General features: G+C 39.8%; 2 protein-coding genes across 4 annotated transcripts in view; one reads left to right on the top strand and one right to left on the bottom strand.

Moving 5' to 3' along the window:
* Window positions 1–14,844, bottom strand: part of PDZD9 (PDZ domain containing 9) — a 45,777-nt gene that overhangs the window by 9,982 nt on the left and 20,951 nt on the right. Inside the window, exon 6 of one of the 3 annotated variants that reach the window (XM_054533641.2) lies at window positions 10,539–11,533. The exons of 1 other annotated variant lie outside the window; for it this stretch is intronic. In XM_054533641.2, coding sequence (XP_054389616.1) covers window positions 11,507–11,533 — 27 coding nt within the window. In that variant the 3' untranslated portion in view covers window positions 10,539–11,506. Of the gene's footprint in view, window positions 1–10,538; window positions 11,534–14,844 lie in introns of those variants that run through there. One more of the 3 variants, XM_054533645.2, reaches the window with a different exon arrangement.
* LOC100456655 (cytochrome b-c1 complex subunit 2, mitochondrial) overlaps window positions 1–14,844 on the top strand; it is a 30,319-nt gene that overhangs the window by 14,296 nt on the left and 1,179 nt on the right. The window contains exons 8-13 of the mRNA XM_002826213.5: window positions 1,257–1,314; window positions 4,142–4,237; window positions 4,540–4,739; window positions 6,509–6,589; window positions 8,786–8,862; window positions 13,209–13,362. Of these exons, the coding sequence (XP_002826259.2) occupies window positions 1,257–1,314; window positions 4,142–4,237; window positions 4,540–4,739; window positions 6,509–6,589; window positions 8,786–8,862; window positions 13,209–13,362 (666 nt within the window). The remainder of the gene's footprint in view (window positions 1–1,256; window positions 1,315–4,141; window positions 4,238–4,539; window positions 4,740–6,508; window positions 6,590–8,785; window positions 8,863–13,208; window positions 13,363–14,844) is intronic.

Raw genomic sequence — 14,844 nt, 5'->3', positions numbered from 1 at the left:
CTTACTTTTAATACCACAGATAGAGTTTATGTACTGTATATTTGTACGTTATACATAAAAGTCGTGAGTTTTTTTTTTTTCTTAGTTACCCCAAACCAATTTTCACCCATCTGGAAGGGATAGCATTTCTGTTGAAAGTAGATGTTTTAGCCCTACTTTTGTATATTAAGCCTAAGGTGGTAATATAAACCAGTGATTACCAAGTCTCACCAATCTTCAGATCGCCTGAGTGGTTGATTGGATGGATGGGTAGTTGGTTGGTTTTAAATAAGGATTCTAGGATTCCACATTTAATATTTTATATCAGTCTGTAGGGTAAGTGCCAAGAATGGGGGACAGTGACCGTTTTTGTTTTTCAAGCTCTCTGAGTAATTCTGTGGTCATAGTGTTTGGACACCCTGGTACAGACAATGACTTCATGGTCAGAAAAGCTTTGTAGAGATTGGCTTCAAAGATGGACGAGAAGGGTGTTGTGGTAAAACTCTGTTAGCCCTGTTATAGAATGTTAATAGTGCTTCATTACTACCTATATAAACACAAAAGAAACCTGATATACTACGTAAGCTACATTATAATAAAAATCATAGTCCACTTTTTCAAGTTTAGGCCAATGTATGCTCTAATTTCTTTTTATTCCCTTTTTTTTTTTTTTGAGACAGAGTCTTGCTATGTCACCCAGGCCAGAGTGCAGTAGCACGATCTCAGCTCACTGCAACCTCTGCCTCCTGGGTTCAAACAATTCTCGTGCCTCAGCCACCCAAGTAGCTGGGATTACAGGCATGCACCACCATGCCTGGCTAATTTTTGCATTTTTAGTAGAGTCAGGATTTCGCTGTGTTGCCCAGGCTGGTCTCAAACTCGTGGCCTCAAATGATCTGCCAGCCTTGGCCTCCCAGAGTGCTGGGATTACAGGCATGAGCTACCGCACCCAGCCTCTTTTTATTCCTTTTATAAATAACAGCTTTGTTGAGATGTAATTCACCATAGTATACAACCTATTTAAAGTGTACACAATTCAGTGGTTTTCATTATATTCACAGAGTTGTGCAACCGTGACCACAATTAGGTTCTAGTTCTTTTAAGCAATAATTTTTATAATAAAATCCCAGGGTAATTCACCTCAGTTAGTACCTTGTAGTTCATTACAGCAGCTTATAAGGCTAAGTATTTATTTTCTTCCAAGCTGTACTTTTATGTTTTTACAGCTTTTTATATTTATGCTAATATAACCTAATAAGTGTTTTTAACTTCCTCAGTTACATTACTTCGTTCAGAACCATTTCACAAGTGCAAGAATGGCTTTGATTGGACTTGGTAAGTTTAGAGTATTGCCTGCCTATCAGTTTGCTTCCTTAAGAGCAGTTCCTTAAACTGTAATTATGTGAACATAGGATTGAACAAAATTTGAAAAGTTCAGCCTTCTATTTATGTCAGACAGGCAATATATCATAGGATTTTAATTGCTAGTCATTTGTTTTGGAAGGCAGAATCCAACATTTAAATTTGTAAACCACTGGCTTTAAATTCTTTACAGTGTTTGTAAAACCTGTGACAAAGGTGAATTTCTCAAAGCAGAGAGCTTTTACAAACTTTTTTAAAAGGAAGTACAGCTTACTAGAAAAACAGGCAGAGGGCATGAACAGACAGTTCATGGGAGAAATATGTTTGTATATGTGTAGCCAACTATCTTTGTTTTAAATGATCAGCCTCACTAATAATTAAGAAAATTTTAATCTGTGATATTGGCAAAATTAAAAGATTGACTCTGCCCAGAATTAACCAGGGTATGGAGTAATAGGCACTCTCACAAATTGTTAGTAGGAATATAAACTAGTACAACATTTTGGGAGATCTTTTTGAATATATCTGTTAAAATTCTAGGCTGGGCATGGTGGCTCATGCCTGTAATCCTAGCACTTTGGGAGGCTGAGGTGAGCAGATCACCTGAGGTCAGGAGTTCAAGACCAGCCTAGCCAACATGGCGAAACCCCGTCTCTACTAAAAATACAGAAACTAGTCAGGCATGGTGACACATGCCTGTAATCCCAGCTGTTGGGGGGCTGAGGAGGAGAATTGCTTGAACCCAGGAGGCAGTGATTGCAGTCAGCTGAGATCATGCCACTGCACTCCAGCATGGGCGACAGAGTGAGACTCTGTCTCAAAAAAATAAAATTCTAAATGTTTATACTCGTAGATGCAGTGACTTTTAAGAATTTGTCTTACAGAAACATTAGATCAAGTTTACAAAGTAGTTGTATGAGAATATCATTTGTAATATTTTTTGTTTTGTTTTGCAAATAACAGCTTAAGATATAATTTACATGCCATAAAATTCACCCTTTTGAAGTGAATAGTTCTGTGGTTTTTAATAGATTCAACTATTACCACTACCTAATTTCAGGGTGTGTTCATCATCCCCCCAAAAGCCCCATACCCATTAGCAGCCACTCCCCATTCTCATCTTCCCCCTGCCTGTGGCATCCACTAATCTACTTTGTTTTTTTTTTTTTAAGAGACGGAGGTCTCATTCTGTTGCCCAAGCTGGAGCACAGTGGCACAATCATAGCTCACTGCCTTGAACTCCTAGGCTCAGGTGATCCTCCCACCTCAGCCTCCTAAGTAGCAATAATCTACTTTGTCTCTATAGATTTGACTATTCTGGACATTTCCTATAAATGGAGTCATACGATATGTGGCCTTTTGTAACTGGCTTTTCTTACTTAGCATCATGTTTTCAAGGTCCATCCATATTGTAGCATGTGTCAATGTCTTATTCCCTTTTACGGCTCAAGAATACCCCATTACCACATTTTGTTTATTCATTCATTGGCATTTAGGTTGTTTTTACCTTTTGGCTATCGTAAATGTAAACATTCATGTGTACATTTTTCTTAGGACACCCGTTTTTAGTTCTTTTGGTTATGTCTAAGAATAGAATTGCCAGGACATATGGTAACTCTGTTTAACCATTTGGGGAACTGCCAGACTGTTTTCCAAAGTAGCTGCACCATTTTACATTCCCACCAGCAATGCACAAAGGTTTCAATTTCTCCACATCCTTACCAACACTTATTGTCTGTCTTTCTGATTATGAACGTACTACTGGGTGGGAAGCGGTCATTGTAGTTTTGATTTGTATTTCCCTAATGACAAATGACATTGAATATATTTTCATGTGCTTTTTGTCCATTTGTATAACTTTTTTTTTGTTTGTTTTTTTTGAGACAGAGGCTTGCTCTGTCACCCAGGCTGGAGTGCAGTGGCGCAATTTCAGCTCACTGCAACCTCCACTTCCCAAGTTCAAGCTATTCTGCGGCCTCAGCCTCCTGAGTAGCTGGGATTACAGGTGCGTGCCACCATTCCTGGCTAATTTTTGTAATTTTAGTAGAGATGGGGTTTCACCATGTTGGCTGGGCTGGTCTCGAACTCCTGAGCTCAGGTGATCCACCCACCTCGGCCTCCCAAACTGTTGGGATTATAGATATGAGCCACCGTGCCCGGTCAGCTTTGGAGAAATGTCTATTCAAGTCTTTGCCCATTTTTTAATTTTTTTTTTTTAATTGTTGAGTTGTAAAGGTTCTTTATATATTTTGGATACTCAAGCTGTTAGCAGATATATTATCTGTAAATATTTTCCTTCATTTCATGGGTCCTCTTTTTACTTTTTTGATATAGTGTTCTTTGATGGACAATGCAATGTTGTTTTAAGAGCTAACTATTAGAAACATGCTAACGTCCATTAGGAGGGGATTGATCAAATAAATGGTGGTACAGCCATAGAAAGGGATTCTTTATAACCATTAAATATTTGATGTAGACTACTCACTTAGAAATTTGTAAATTATGAAAGATAAGTTAGAAACAATATCAATAGAATGATACCATTTTAGAAATAAATTGAGGATAATATTAACTACACAGAAAAAAATTCTAGATGAATAGTAATACTAAGTATATAGTAAATAGTTTAGTAATAGTAAACTCTAATTGGGTATCTCTGTGTGGCATTATAGCAGGAAGACTCTTATTTATTTTGTAGTGTTTGGATTTTACAATCGTATTTTTAAAACAAGGAAAAAATATTTTATGACTGTGTTTTAGTAATTCTGGTTCTAGCTTTGTTTTTGCTTCTGTTAAACAGGTGTGAGTCATCCTGTTCTAAAGCAAGTTGCTGAACAGTTTCTCAACATGAGGGGTGGGCTTGGTTTATCTGGTGCAAAGGCCAAATACCGTGGAGGTAAGCATTTCATTCTGTTAGGGTTAATTTATCAGAAGGGCATTTCCCCACTAGAATAGCATGTCGAGGTGGAATAGGCCTGAATATTTACTACTCAACAGTCTCAGCACAGAATTGGATGGCTTGGGTGTTGTATTTTGAGCATATGTTTTGTGTGTGTTTGGGGACAGGATGGCAAGGGGAAAGCACCGAGCCGCAGAAAAGACTCGTGGGTTAATACTGTGTTGTAGGAAATACTGGAGAATGAAACCAATGGTGAACAAGCCGTTTTCTTCTTCTCTCTATCCTTAACCTGGCCCCAGGTGAAATCCGAGAACAGAATGGAGACAGTCTTGTCCATGCTGCTTTTGTAGCAGAAAGTGCTGTTGTGGGAAGTGCAGAGGCAAATGCATTTAGTGTTCTCCAGCATGTCCTCGGTGCTGGGCCACATGTCAAGAGGGGCGGCAACACCACCAGCCGTCTGCACCAGGCTGTTGCCAAGGCAACTCAGCAGCCATTTGATGTGAGTCTGAATAGTTGGTATCTCTCTTTTTGCTTTCAAAGGCTCAGTATTTAAGATATAATTCTGATAATCTACTCTTAAAATGTAAGACAAACACACAGAAAATCTTTGTATGATTGAAGAGATAGCCAGGCTTGATTTTAGTATCTTTGAGGGCCTATCAAAAACTCACTGGCTTTTCCACTTTGTCTATTACTTGTCATTAGTAATATAAAAAGAGGAATTGAATGCTTAGAAATAAAGGGAATCCACACATCCGTTCCCTTTAGAATAAAGTTGTAGATATTAAACTTTCCCCTAGATTCTAACTAGTCTTTTTTTCTAGATTTTCTTCTGTCCCCTTCTGTTCTTGTGGCTACTTCCTGAATCTCACTATTCCTTGTTTTCCAACCAAGTGGACAAGATGAACACCAAGAAATTGTTTACAGACTCACTCATTCGCTTGAGATTAAATTTAAAAAGAAAAATGAGAGGCTGGGTGCAGTGGCTCACAACTAAAATCCCCGCACTCTGAGAGGCTGAGGTGGGCGGATCACTTGAGGTCAGGAGTTCGAGACCAGCCTGGCCAACATGGTGAAACCCCCATCTCTCCTAATCCAATGAAGTAATTTAATAGAAATTCCTAGTTCAGAACTTGGCCAGAAATTTAGAGTATAAATAGGATGGCCTCAGAATTATAATTAAAGAAATTGAAGTCCAGGCCAAGCACAGTGGCTCACGCCTGTAATCCCAGCACTTTGGGAGGCCGAGGTGGGTGGATCACGAGGTCAGGAGATCGAGACCATCCTGGCTAACACGGTGAAACCCCGTCTCTACTAAAAATACAAAAATTGGCTGGGCGTGGTGGCACACGCCTGTAGTCCCAGCTACTCGGGAGGCTGAGGCAGAAGAATCACTTGAACCTGGGAGGCGGAGGATTCAGTGAGCCGAGATCATGCCACTGCACTCCAGCCTGGGTGACAGAGCGAGACTCTGTCTCAAAAAAATATATAAATAAATAAAAGAAATTGAAGTCCATTCTTATGCTTTACATGGACTGAGCCAATGGTTCTCCAAATTTATTGTACAGAAGAATCACCTGGAACACTTGTTAAAAATCTGGGCTCCCAGGCTACATCCACAGGGACCTGAGTCAGTAGGTCCATTTTGGGAACCTGAAAGTTTGTATTTTTAATAAGAATTTAGATAATTTTTATGTAAATGGTCCACATAAACACTGCAAATCGGGTTCACCCTAGAGAGCTAAAAGCTCTGCTCAAACTAGATAGCAATATCCCTGTTATTCAGAGGCTAAACTCTTGATACCTTGGACATCTGGATAATGACCACTAAGCAGAAATTTTTCTCTTAACTTTTTGACATGAGTGTATAAGAGAAATGAAAGTAAATTGGTGAAAAAGTCCCTACCAACAGCAGAGAGAAGAAACCAGGTCTGCCTAATGCCAAAGCCCATATATATTATAATAATAATGTTTGCAGATTAGTGTTTGCATAAACCTTTAATCATCTAAAGAAGGTTAGACAATACCCAGCATAAAGGAAAGGGAGCAGTCATTTTAGAAATATTTAAATGAAAAAACAAAGCCATGATAGTTCTGAAAGAGGTAACCTATTTACAGAATACTTCACTTGACAGAACTGGTTAAGTAAAATATTAATCTATTTTGTTTATACTGTGAAGGTCCAAGTTTTTTCAAGGCAAACTTAAAGAAATCATGCCCTGTTTTACCTGGTAGAATATCATACAGTAAAGTCTCATTATCTTTCAGGTTTCTGCATTTAATGCCAGTTACTCAGATTCTGGACTCTTCGGGATTTATACTATCTCCCAGGCCACAGCTGCTGGAGATGTAAGCTGCAAACTCACCAAACTTCTTTCATGAACAAGTTATTCCCCGCCCCCCCCCCCCCACCATGAACATGTTTTTAGTTAAAATATGGAATGTTTGAATGCAATGCAATGACTTATCAGAGCTCTGTATAGTATGATATCATTGAAGCATTATCTGCTGTAGGGAAATGTACACATGTATACTAATGCTTCCAGGAAAGAGGAGAGAATTGCCTCCTTCATATTTTGGTTCTGGTTGGACAAGTTGCATTGAGTTGGCTCTGAGACATCTAAATTGAGAACCCAGGAGAGGGGAAGGCCAGGATGTTTATTTGCAAGTCTTCAGTATACAGATTATGTTGAAATCAGGGATATGTATGAATGATTGTAGGAAAAGAAAACTAAAGCTCAATTTCTGGGAAACAACACCATTTAAGGAGCAAGTGGCTAAGAAAAATGGCCCAGGTAAACAGAAAGAAAAAGAGAAGCTGATATATTTGAAGGATAGGAAAGAGAGTATGTTTAACACCATTTTGGCCCACAGTGAAATAACATTCATTACCACTGAGAAGTCTGGTAGTTTCAGCAAGCTAGGACATCATGGGTGATCTTAACAGTTTTGACTAGAGTAGTGGAAATTGGCTAAAATGTGTAGTGATTAAGGAATGAATGACAAGTAAGAAATGAGAGGTTGGTATGGGCTAGTGGAGCTTAGACATTCAAGGAGCAGGTTGTTTTAGGAGAGTTTACACTAAGAGATTAGGTTGAAAGAGACATACTGAACAAAAAGATCGAAGTAGATATCGGAGATAGAAAATTATAAATGGCTCAAGTCTGAGAAAGGAATACGTGGGATCCAGCACACAAGTGGACCTTTTAGCTTTACAGACAGGCTAATATTGGAAGATATTGGGAAGATGGGGAAGTACCTCCTCAGTGAGGCAGGAGGCTAAGTCATGTTTTGACAGACAAGAGAGGAAAGTTTAAAGAAAGTAGTGAAGTTTGGGACAGACAAATAGTGAGGTACACAAAAAGTGGGTATTCGCTGTAGTGTAGATGTATCCTTGAAATCAGCGACCACAGATTCATAGTACAGTCAGTCAGGACTGTCATGTAATTTTTCTTCAGTTGCATTCACAAGCCTAATGGAGAAATGGAGGAGGTAGGTATTAGGGTTAATCCCAGGTTGGAATCCTGCAAAGTGGGCAGGTCAGAAGTGTGAGGAGATAGCAAGGGAATTGGGAGCATTGGCAAGAGTGATTAAAAGGATGATTCAGGGATCTAGGCCCAATAGAGAAGTGAAGCCAGAGGGGGCCTGATAAATTGAAAGACTGGACAAGTCAAGGAACTAGAGATCTTGATAAAATGGAAGAATAAGGATAGTGAGATTAAAGACTGAGGTCGGGGTCTTAGAATTGAGGGCTTCAGAGGTATGCAGATTTAGGCTATGATCAGGTCTGGGGTGTGGCTCTGAAAATGGGCAGCTAAAATGAAGGGGAAACGGAGGTCCTAGAATTTAGGTGATCAGAGGGAAAAATAAGTAGCAGGCCCAGCCAGCACTGAGATGGAGAAAATCATGGCCAGATTTATTTATTTATTCAACAAATGTTTACCAAGTACCCACATCCCTGGAACTTTATTCTTTCTTTCTTTTTTTAAATACCATAAAAGGATTAGATTCCTTCTTGACTCTGGCTTAGCAAGTGTGGACAAGCCTTACAAATTGGCTGTGTATGGATTACTACTCTCTTCTTAGTGAACAGTAAGAGATAGCAGTAGTAATGGCATGACACTGCAAGAGTCTGGGGAAGTTTTAAAGGTGCTTGTTCTTTATGGGTGATTAGAAATCCATGTGTTTGGCCAGGTGTGGTGGCTCACACCTATAATCCCAACACATTGGGAGGTTAAGGTGGGAGGATTACTTGAGCCCACACATCTCTACAAAAAAAGCTAAAAAATTAGCCAGGCCTGGTAGCATGCACCTGTAGTCCCAGCTTCTTGGGAGGCTGGGGCAGGAGGATTGTGTATAAACAGCTGCTTTATGAACATAGGAAGAATAAGGAATCCATAGTGATGACAGCATTCCGCATGGACACTGTGCTGTTTGTCTGGAACTAACCTTCTATCTGTGTTTTTGCCTCGGTAAAGAAGTCTGTCAGTGCTGCAGAGACTCTGGTACTGACCACAGATGACCAACTTTTCTTATCTGTCCTAGGTTATCAAGGCTGCCTATAATCAAGTAAAAACAATAGCTCAAGGAAACCTTTCCAACACAGATGTCCAAGCTGCCAAGTAAGTCTCAGTATTAACTGTGTTTTATGTTTTTGTTATTTGAAAGTTGTATTCTTTTCAGATTATAACAATATTACAATCTATGCTCATAAGGACTGAGAAGTACAGAAAAGCATAAAAAGGGAAACATACCCATATCCTACCACCTAAAGATATAATTGTTAACATTTTGGCCAGGCACAGTGGCTCACTAATCCCAGCACTTTGGGAGGCCAAGGCAGGTGTTTCATTTGAGACCAGGAGTTTGAGACCAGCCTGGGCAACATAGCAAGACCTCGTCTCCACCAAAATTAGAGAATAATTGTTAACATTTTTCTTAGTTTATTGATCATGCATTTTTAAACATAATCGTTAATATTGTATATATAGATGCTGCTTGACTTACACTGGGGTTAACGTCCTGAGAAATCCGTATATCGAAAATGCATTTAATACCCTAATAAACCAGTCACCCAGCCAAACAAACATAAGTCAAACCATCATAAGTTAAGTTAGGGACCATCCGTATACTTTTTTATCTTATTTAAATAGCATCCTTATTATAGAAGTTTGAAAATTACAAATAAAAGACAAAAATGATCTCTGATTTCCCTAGCAATAATTCTGTTTCCATTGATTCAAATTACTAAAATTTAAACAGTATTCATTGGTGTGTCAAAATACACTTGTGCATTTTCTGCAGTTACAAAGATATCTTTGGGCTTAAAATATTTTTGTATTTCATATTACTTTCTTGGTATAGATTCCCAACTAAGTTAAGAGTTATAACCAAAGGCTCCATGTTAGAGTGTGTGTATGTGTGTATGTTTGAATAATACATTTGACTAGGCGCAGTTGCTCATACCCGTAATCCCAGGACTTTGGGAGGCTGGGGCAGGAGGATCGCTTGAGGCCAGGAGTTCAACCAGCCTTGGTAATGTGGCAAGACGCTGTCTTTACAAAAAGATATTTAAAACTAGCCAGGTATGGTAGTGTGTGCCTGTAGCCCCAGCTACTCAGGAGGCTGAAGAGGGAAGATTGCTTGAGCCCAGGAGTTTGAGGCTGCAGTGAACTAAGATCACGCCATTGCACACTAGCCTGGGCAACAGAGCAAGACCCTGTCTCTTTAAAAAAAAAAAAAATATATATATATATATATATATATATATATATATATATATATATTTCTAAGTCACAAATCTAAAGGGATTGTACCAGTTTATAATCACACCACCAGTATATAAGAGTACCTATTCTACAATAGTTTCTTTCTTCATTACTTATACCCAAAAAAGATCTGATTTTGTTTTGTTTTATAAGAAAGACTAAAATACTTGTCTGCTATTTGGCAATTTATAAATCCCCACTGTCCAGATTGAAAGTGCTATCAACACTCCTAATTCATTAGTAGTTCGAGGGTTTCTCTAAAAGAGACAGACGTGGGACAAAGTTGGAAATCAACCTGCATTTTCATACAGCAGCTTAAGACATTTAAGTTTGACTCCATCTACTTAGAACAATTCAAAATGTGAATCTTGCAACTCCGGTGGTCGTTATGATCATTTAGTATTGCCCGCAGGGGAAGCATGACAGGGAGAATTACAACCCAGGATGGAACAACCTTTTGGTCATTTCTGTTCCCATTAGTATTGTTAGTTTTGTTATGCTGAGCACACTACAAAGTTGCATCTCTTGTATAAGTACAACACAATTTATTAAATATTGTATACATAGAACCAAGAATCGATAGGATGCAGGGCTGCTTGATTGTACCAGAAACAAAACATGATGAGAATACATTGAAACACTGGATTTACTTAAGAAAAACCTAAGTTTTTCAAATCTAATTTATTTAAGAAAATATATTTTCTTAATAAGTGTAACAGTTCTTACAAGGTATGGTAATATGCAGAAAGTAGAATTTTGATTATTAATGTCAAGGTATGTTTTCTGCCATTTTGATGGAGTTGATACTTTTTCTTGTAAGTTCTTCCTGAGTGAAAGAGAGAAGGTGAGGTGTCATTGCTGAAAGGACACACTAATAACCTCTTGGTAGTTTATTGCAGGTAAAATCATTTTTTAATTAAGCTGACAACGTGGTAAGACTGCAGCATTAAATTGTAATTATGTTTAAATGGAAGTCTTTCTGTAGAGTGTTAAAGGATGATAGTTTGAGGTTCAAATAACTCGACTGTCTTATCAAACACCATGTCTATAAGTAATAAGTTTCTGAGAGAATTGTGAATTGGATTGTTTTATTTCAAGTGGATGCTTTTGTGCCCATATTTAAGCTGCTGTTGCTTACAAGACCTGTACTGCCCTTCCCCACCTGCCTTTTCCATCATACCCTATGCTCACTGAGACAAATCTCAGCAAGAGGCAGGAGTTGCTTCACTAATTAAAACCTTACATTAAAATAATTTTACCTAGATCTAAGTTCTGGTCCCAAATCAAAAAGCAATCTGTGGAGTTTTCAGTATAGTTTTGTCCTGACAGCTTTCCAAATAGTAACTTAAACAGTACAGTACTTGGTGAACTGAAGAAATAGAATGGAGGCCATTAGCACTGTAAGTTGTTAGTTTGCCTGTTTACCAAAAACACGTTGAGTTTCGGGGCACATACCTTAAAATTGCCCTGTTTCACTGTGTAAGAGGAACTGGCTTGACTACTTCACCCTTGGTGGAAACAGGCCCTAAAAGAGGCAGCAACAGCTGAAGTGGATATCACAGAAATAAACAGACAGCAGAAGCTCTTCAGACAACCCCGAAACCTGCCAAAACTCACAGGTAATACAAGTGAAACGATAGCATAAGAAGAAAATAAACATGAGAATCTTCAAACTATAAGCATTGAACGGTATCCTCCATCCAAGAAGAGAACCCAGTTCAGACAAGGAAAAGGTCAAGACTGTGACCTTTATAACACTGTGACCCCAGCTGTGGGCCAGGTGGAGTTGTCTGTGGTGACACCAACTACAGGCCTGACACCCTGGTTTGACAGAAGGCTTTTCTAGATCCCTGGTCTTCACACTCTAGCAGCCAAAAGGTAGGTTTACAATACGCACTGTCCCCAACTTGCCATGGATCAACTACAATTTTTCAACTTGACTATGGAGGAAAACCATCGCAATTTCAGCTTCCAGTCATGGGTCACATAACAATGGGGATACGTTCTGAGAAATGTGGTGTTAGGTGGTTCCATCACTATGTGAACCTCAGTGTTCACACAAATCTAGATGGTATAGCCTACTACACACATAGGCTCTATGGTATAGTCTATTGCTCCTAGGCTACAAACCTGTATAGCGTGTACTATAGTACTGAATACTGTAGGCAGTTATAACACAAAGGTAAGTATTTGTGCATCTAAACATAGGAAAGGTACAGTAAAAATACAGCACAAAAGATAAAAAATTGTATGCCAGTATAGGATATTTACCATGAATGGAGGTGGCAGGACCGAAAGCTCCTGCTTTCGAGTGAGTCAGTGAGTGAGTGGTGAGTAAATGGGAAGGCCTGGGACATTACTGTGCACTGCTGTAGACACTAAACACTGTAAACATAGGCTACGCTAAATTTATTTTTTTAAAATTGCACTACAACATTATGTTGTCAGTAAGTAATAGGAATCTTTCAGCTCCCTAATAATCTTACAGGACCACCATCATATATGTGGTCCATCATTGACCAAAAATGTCATTATGTAGTACGTGACTATACCTTGAATTTCGATCTTTTCCTAGTCTAGTGATATGCAGTACATGAGATAATCAATGCCTCCTTATAAAATGGGCTTATGTTAGATGACTTTTGCCCAACCGCAGGATATCGTAAGTGTTCTGAGCACATATGAGGTAGCCTGGGCCAAGCTATGATGTTTGATACGTTAGGTGTATTAAATGCACTTTTGACTGCCATCTCAGTGGATGGCAGCCTTCTCACTGACAGCAGAGAGATCTTCCTCACTGTGCCAGTGGGCAGGAGAAAGAGCATGTTGCGACTGGCCAGTGACGTGCAGAGGATCCAGATTGCACAACCGGATCCAGAGGCCTTGGGAAGCATTAGGGAGCTCTCCAGCTGTCTCACTCAAATCTGTAGCAGCATATGGACCCACAAATGGAGGCCAAAGTGGGCCCTCAATTGGACACTCTGGCAACCCTGAAGAAACTTCTTCCCTTCAGACTTAATGTTTTAGTATCATATTCCAGAGAAGGGAGCGGCGTTCTTGGGGATTTCAGGAAGAGGGAGACACGCTGTTACTCTATCCATTAAATAAAGCTTTGATGTTCACAGCCCCCCGCCACCACTCAGAAAAAAAAAAATAATTGCCTTGCTCTCTAAAACTGACTTCTGCCTTTTATTGGACAGGAACAAGCTGAAAGCTGGATACCTAATGTCAGTGGAGTCTTCTGAGTGTTTCCTGGAAGAAGTTGGGTCCCAGGCTCTAGTTGCTGGTTCTTACATGCCACCATCCACAGTCCTTCAGCAGATTGATTCAGTGGCTAACACTGATATCATAAATGTAAGTAAATGAAAACTTACGATTTAACAACAGAGAACTTAACCTTAATGATCCAGTTTCAGAAGGATGCATAAGCGTCCTTGGGCAGTGTATTATTCTCATGTTTGGTGCTCATCTACTTAATGTGGAGGCAGGAGGGCTCATTCCCATAAGATCTGCAACAAGCTTCCTTGTGAGCTTGAGTGTATGTATCTTCCTCCTTCAAATAAACTACCATTAGGTTAAACTCTGATGACAAGAGGGCTGCCATCCACTGAGATGGCAGTCAAAAGTGCATTTAATACACCTAACGTATCAAACGTTAGGTTAAACTAATGGTAGTTTATAAAATAGGCTTATGTTAGATGACTAGAGGTAAAGAAGAGTCAAATATTAGCAGTTTCATATGATCCAACCTAAATAGTGAAGTTTGCTATTTTTCCTCTTCAGTCCTACCAATATTTCACCATCCAGCATCTTAAGATTTTCTTTACTCTTCTCAGCCTAGGACATTCTCCTGTTCTTCCTAATTTTTTTTTTCACATATATTTTTGTTCCCTACAAGATTGAGCTGTTTTGAGGGCAAGGACTATGTCATGTACTTCTTTGTGTTCCCTACTGTGCCTAACAAGCACATGATCTACAGAATTAATCCAGAGTAAGTGGGTTTTCCCCATTTTCTACATTAAACTTGCCAACTTGCTTTCCATTGTAGATGTCTCAGCCATCTTCTCACCAACAGGTCTACCTTGTATAGGGACAGTGGGGATAAGAAAAAATAAAAAATAGAAAGCCAAGCTGGGTACAGTGGCTCATGCCTGTAATCCCAGCACTTTGGAAGGCTGAGGTGGGCAGATTGCTTGAGCCCAGGAGTTCAATACCAGACTGGGCAATGTAGCAAAACCCCGTCTCTACAAAAAAGTACAAAAATTAGCTAGGCTTAGTGGCATGCGCCTGTAGTCCCAGCTACTCAGGAGCTCAGGAGGCTGAGGTGGGAAGGTGGCTTGAGCCTGGGAGGCAGAGATTGCAGCAAGCCGAGATCATGCCACTGTACTCCAGGCTGGGCAACAGAGTGAGACCCTGCCTCAAATAAAAAAGAGACAAGGCTATTTTAAGATAGTAACCCTGACTTGGTTTCACTTGGCCCCAGTCATCATTTCATACTCTTTCTTTTTTGTTGTTTTTTGTTTTTTTTGAGACGGAGTCTCGCTCTGTTGCCCAGGCTGGAGTGCAGTGGCGCGATCTCGGCTCACTGCAACCTCCGCCTCCCGGGTTCACGCCATTTTTCTGCCTCAGCCTTCCGAGTAGCTGGGACTACAGGTGCCCACCACCACGGCCGGCTAATTTTTTGTATTTTTAGTAGAGACGGGGTTTCACCGTGTTAGCCAGGATGGTCTCGATCTCCTGACCTCGTGATCCGCCCACCTCAGCCTCCCAAAGTGCTGGGATTACAGGTGTGAATCACCACGCCCGGCCCATTTCGTACTCTTTTAAATGGCTGTC

Source organism: Pongo abelii, chromosome 18 (assembly GCF_028885655.2).
Source record: "Pongo abelii isolate AG06213 chromosome 18, NHGRI_mPonAbe1-v2.0_pri, whole genome shotgun sequence".
Classification (NCBI taxonomy): Eukaryota; Metazoa; Chordata; class Mammalia; order Primates; family Hominidae; genus Pongo; species Pongo abelii.
This window is presented reverse-complemented; position numbering and strand designations above follow the sequence as displayed.